This window comes from Scylla paramamosain, unplaced genomic scaffold, assembly GCF_035594125.1.
Source record: "Scylla paramamosain isolate STU-SP2022 unplaced genomic scaffold, ASM3559412v1 Contig6, whole genome shotgun sequence".
Classification (NCBI taxonomy): domain Eukaryota; kingdom Metazoa; phylum Arthropoda; class Malacostraca; order Decapoda; family Portunidae; genus Scylla; species Scylla paramamosain.
Window position 1 is genome coordinate 2,323 of NW_026973671.1, and position 5,178 is coordinate 7,500.

General features: G+C 38.8%; 1 protein-coding gene across 3 annotated transcripts in view; it reads right to left on the reverse strand.

Moving 5' to 3' along the window:
- Window positions 1–1,328: 1,328 nt before the first annotated feature.
- Window positions 1,329–5,178, reverse strand: part of LOC135096744 (X-linked retinitis pigmentosa GTPase regulator-interacting protein 1-like) — a 5,450-nt gene continuing 1,600 nt past the window's right edge. Inside the window, exons 3-5 of one of the 3 annotated variants that reach the window (XM_063998479.1) lie at window positions 4,952–5,149; window positions 4,737–4,847; window positions 1,329–1,584 (exon numbers count right to left, since the gene is read on the reverse strand). In XM_063998479.1, the coding sequence (XP_063854549.1) occupies window positions 1,555–1,584; window positions 4,737–4,847; window positions 4,952–5,149 (339 nt within the window). In that variant the 3' untranslated portion in view covers window positions 1,329–1,554. Of the gene's footprint in view, window positions 1,619–4,736; window positions 4,848–4,951; window positions 5,150–5,178 lie in introns of all 3 variants that reach the window. The other 2 variants (XM_063998478.1, XM_063998477.1) reach the window with 2 other exon arrangements.

Here is a 5,178-nt window from a genome sequence, read left to right on the forward strand (position 1 = left end):
TGTGTGAGAGAGAGAGAGAGAGAGAGAGAGAGAGAGAGAGAGAGAGAGAGAGAGAGAGAGAGAGAGAGAGAGAGAGAGAGAGAGAGAGAGAGAGAGAGAGAGAGAGAGAGAGAGAGAGAGAGAGAGAGAGAGAGAGAGAGAGAGAGAGAGAGAGAGAGAGAGAGAGAGAGAGAGAAAGAAAGAGAGAGTGAGGGGACAGGGGAAGCAGACGGGCAGACAGACAGACAACCATACATACAAACAGGCATGCAGACAGACAGAGACCGGCAACCTCCTCCCCCTACACACACACACACACACACACACACACACACACACACACACACATACACACACACACACACACAGGTATATAAAGAACACAGGCTTCTCCACCGACCTTGATTGGAACGTTTTGTGGTGAAAAGTTGAGAATTTCCAAAGGTATCACTGACTGGAGAGGTGTAATGAAGTGGACTCTTGGTTTTCTTTAGTCCAATGGCTTCTCCACCAACCTTGATAGGACGCAGTGTAAGTGTCGTCGATTATTTTCTTAGTCGCTAATGACAAAAAGAGTAATGAGTTCCAGAAATTGTTTTTTTTTTTCCCCCTGCGAGGTTAATGAAATGTGGCTGTGGAGGTGAAGCATGCATTCTTCAAACACTACTGACATTAAAAGAAGTATTCGAGTTCTTGGAGTTGTTCTCATGTCCTACAGTCAGTTTTTACTGTTGTGGTTCCTGCCTTCGACTTTAATAGAATGTTGTGGCGTAAGAGAAATATATATTTTTTCAAACGCCACTGACATCAAGAACAGTTATCGAGTTTTTGAATGAAATATTTTAACATCAGCAGTTATTTATTTATTTATTTATTTATTTATTTATTTTAGTTTTGGCTTCTCATGCTTGGTAGTGTGTCGTGGTGCAGGTGAACACAATGGTCTGTTTTTTGTATGAAATGTGTATTATAAAATAGGGTAAGTAAAGTTTTTTTTTAATGTATTCATGTAAACAACAAATCTACGTATTTTTTTTTATTTCTATTAAATAATTAAAGTTTTTTTTTATGTATTCATGTAACCAACAAATCTACGTATTTTTATTTTTTTTATTTCTATTAAATAATTAAAGTTTTTTTTTTAATGTATTCATGTAAACAACAAATCTACGTATTTTTTTTTTTTATTTTCTATTAAACAATTAAAGTTTTTTTTTTTAATGTATTCATGTAAACAACAAATCTACTTTTTTTTTTCTATTAAATAATAATAATAACAATAATAATAATAAATAAAAATAATAATAATAATTTCTCTCTCTCTCTCTCTCTCTCTCTCTCCTCTCTCTCTCTCTCTCTCTCTCTCTCTCTCTCTGGAACACTACCACTGCCAGTAAAAAGAGTAATCGAGTTGTTGAAGTACTTAAATGCCTGAAGTTGTATGATCTTACTGGTTCTTGCCACGACTGATGGCCTTGGAATAAGCGAAGAGAACAACTTGGAGCAGCACCGCAAACACTAAAAGCAGCAGACGAATAGTTCAAACCTCTCAGCGGCTCTTGTTTTCATATCTGCTCAGTGAGGGTGGCTGGAGTAAACCGATAGCTGGAACATTCGACCACCTGAACAATTCGTAATACTGAAAAAATTTACTGGAATATGACTGAACCAATTCCATCACTCCTAATGCACAAAAGAAACCGAAAAAAATGATGTAGTTGGTGAAAGACCTTGCCCAAACTAAACGATTCCTGCCATAGAAACATGAAAAATTAAAACACTAACAATTTCTGGGATTTCTGATAAATTCTCATTTTCTTATGGTCTCTCTCTCTCTCCTCTCTCTCTCTCTCTCTCTCTCTCTCTCTCTCTCTCTCTCTCTCATATATATATATATATATATATATATATATATATATATATATATATATATATTATAATATATATATATATATATATATATATATATATATATATATATATATATATATATAATATATGTATATAATATATATATATATATATATATATTATATATATAATATATATATATATATATATATATATATATATATATATATATTAATATATATATATATATATATATATATATATATATATATATATATATATATATATATATATATAATATATATATATATATATATATATATATATATATATATATATATTATATATATATATATATATATATATATATATATATATATATATATATATATATATATATATATATATATATATATATATTTTTTTTTTTTTTTTTTATGTAGGAAGGATACTGGAAAAGGGCAACAAAAATCTAATAATAAAAATGCCCACTGAAATGCCAGTCCCTTAAAAGGGTCAAAGCAGTGGTCAAAAATTGGTGGATAAGTGTCTTGAAACCTCCCTCTTGAAGGAATTCAAGTCATAGGAAGGTGGAAATACATAAGCAGGCAGGGAGTTCCAGAGTTTACCAGAGAAAGGGATGAATGAATGAGAATACTGGTTAACTCTTGCGTTAGAGAGGTGGACAGAATAGGGGTGAGAGAAAGAAGAAAGTCTTGGTGCAGCGAGGCCGCGGAAGGAGGGGGAGGCATGCAGTTAGCAAGATCAAAAGAGCAGTTGGCATGAAAATAGCGGTAGAAGACAGCTAGATATGCAACATTGCGGCGGTGAGAGAGGGGCTGAAGACAGTCAGTTAGAGGAGAGGAGTTGATGAGACGAAAAGCTTTTGACTCCACCCTGTCTAGAAGAGCAGTATGAGTGGAACCCCCCCAGACCATGTGAAGCATACTCCATACATGGACGGATAAGGCCCTTGTACAGAGTTAGCAGCTGGGGGGTGAGAAAACCTGGCGGAGACGTCTCAGAACACCTAACTTCATAGAAGCTGTTTTAGCTAGAGATGAGATGTGAAGTTTCCAGTTCAGATTATAAGTAAAGGACAGACCGAGGATGTTCAGTGTAGAAGAGGGGGACAGTTGAGTGTCATTGAAGAAGAGGGGATAGTTGTCTGGAAGATTGTGTCGAGTTGATAGATGGAGGAATTGAGTTTTTGAGGCATTGAACAATACCAAGTTTGCTCTGCCCCAATCAGAAATTTTAGAAAGATCAGAAGTCAGGCGTTCTGTGGCTTCCCTGCGTGATGTGTTTACCTCCTAAAAGGGTTGGACGTCTATGAAAAGACGTGGAAAAGTGCAGGGTGGTATCATCAGCATAGGAGTGGATAGGACAAGAAGTTTGGTTTAGAAGATCATTAATGAATAATAAGAAGAGAGTGGGTGACAGGACAGAACCCTGAGGAACACCACTGTTAATAGATTTAGGAGAAGAACAGTGACCGTCTACCACAGCAGCAATAGAACGGTCAGAAAGGAAATTTGAGATGAAGTTACAGAGAGGATAGAAACCGTAGGAGGGTAGTTTTGAAATCAAAGCTTTGTGCCAGAATCTATCAAAGGCTTTTGATATGTCCAAGGCAACAGCAAAAGTTTCACCAAATTCTCTAAAAGAGGATGACCAAGACTCAGTAAGGAAAGCCAGAAGATCACCAGTAGAGCGGCCTTGACGGAACCCATACTGGCGATCAGATAGAAGGTTGTGAAGTGATAGATGTTTAAGAATCTTCCTGTTGAGGATGGATTCAAAAACTTTAGATAGGCAGGAAATTAAAGCAATAGGACGGTAGTTTGAGGGATTAGAGCGGTCACCCCTTTTTAGAAACAGGTTGAATGTAGGCAAACTTCCAGCAAGAAGGAAAGGTAGATGTTGACAGACAGAGCTGAAAGAGTTTGACTAGCAAGGTGCAAGCATGGAGGCACAGTTTCGGAGAACAATAGGAGGGACCCCATCAGGTCCATAAGCCCTTCCAAGGGTTTAGGCCAGCGAGGGCATGGAAAACATCATTGCGAAGAATTTTAATACGTGGCATGAAGTAGTCAGAAGGTGGAAGAGAGGGAGGAACAAGCCCAGAATCATTCAAGGTAGAGTTTTTAGCAAAGGTTTGAGCAAAGAGTTCAGCTTTAGAAATAGATGTTATAGCAGTGGTGCCATCTGGTTGAAGTTTGGGTGTGTGTGGCAGTGTTTGGGTGTGTGTGGCAGTGTCTGGGTGTGTTTGGCAGTGTGTGGGTGTGTGTGGCAGTGTCTGGGTGTGTGTGGCAGTGTCTGGGTGTGTGTGGCAGTGTCTGGGTGTGTGTGGCAGTGTCTGGGTGTGTGTGGCAGTGTCTGGGTGTGTGTGGCAGTGTCTGGGTGTGTGTGGCAGTGTCTGGGTGTGTGTGGCAGTGTCTGGGTGTGTGTGGCAGTTTCTGGGTGTGTGTGGCAGTGTCTGGGTGTGTGTGGCAGTGTCTGTAATGACTTGATTGAAAGTTTCTGTGGTTTACTCACATCACACTAATTCAAATCAAGTGTTGGTGGTGCAGGTGTGAGCAACAGCCAGGTAGAGGAGGGACACAGTTTTTGGGCATTTTCAGATGTGTAAGTGTGTAATGTGTTATGTTTTCAGGTGTGTAAATGTGTTTTTTATGTGTAGATAGCTTGGGTTTGTATTTCTGTCTGTGTATTGTGTCGTTCTGGTGTTGAATTTGTTGTTGTCTTGTGTTTTGTTCATGTTTTTCTTCATTCCTCTGTGTGTTTCTTTCTCCGTCTCCTGCCTATCCTTCACAACAAACGTCGTTCTTTTCTTGCACCAATTACCATCCAATCATTGTTTTTAATCCTTACATTCTCTCTTTCCCTCTCTCTGTCTGTCTTACCTGTTTTTCGTCATCTAATTTCCTCCTTTCTTCCTCTCTTACACTTGCAATTCTCTCTTCAATCTCTATCTCTCTCTCTTTCATCAGTTCCTCTCTCAGTCTGTCCAGGCCCTGAGGAATTAAAGAGAGGCATTAAAGTAAGACAGAACATTTCCAGTGTGAATTGTGGGTGTCCTCTCTCTCTTTCTCTCTTTGTCTCTTTCTCTCCCTCTCACCTCCCATCTGTTGAGAGAGGAGGCTGGGGAGGAGGGCGGGTGCTCCTCGCTGGGACTTGAAGAGAAAGGCAGACTAGTGGGGGAGGTGCTGGTGGTGGCTGTGGTCGTTGTCATCATTCTAAATCTAGACCTTTTGTTTTCAACCTCCAGCCTGTGCCTCTTTCTCTCCTCCTCCAGTTCCCTTCGGCCTTCCTCCACCTGAAGTAGTAGTAGTAGTAGTTGTAGTA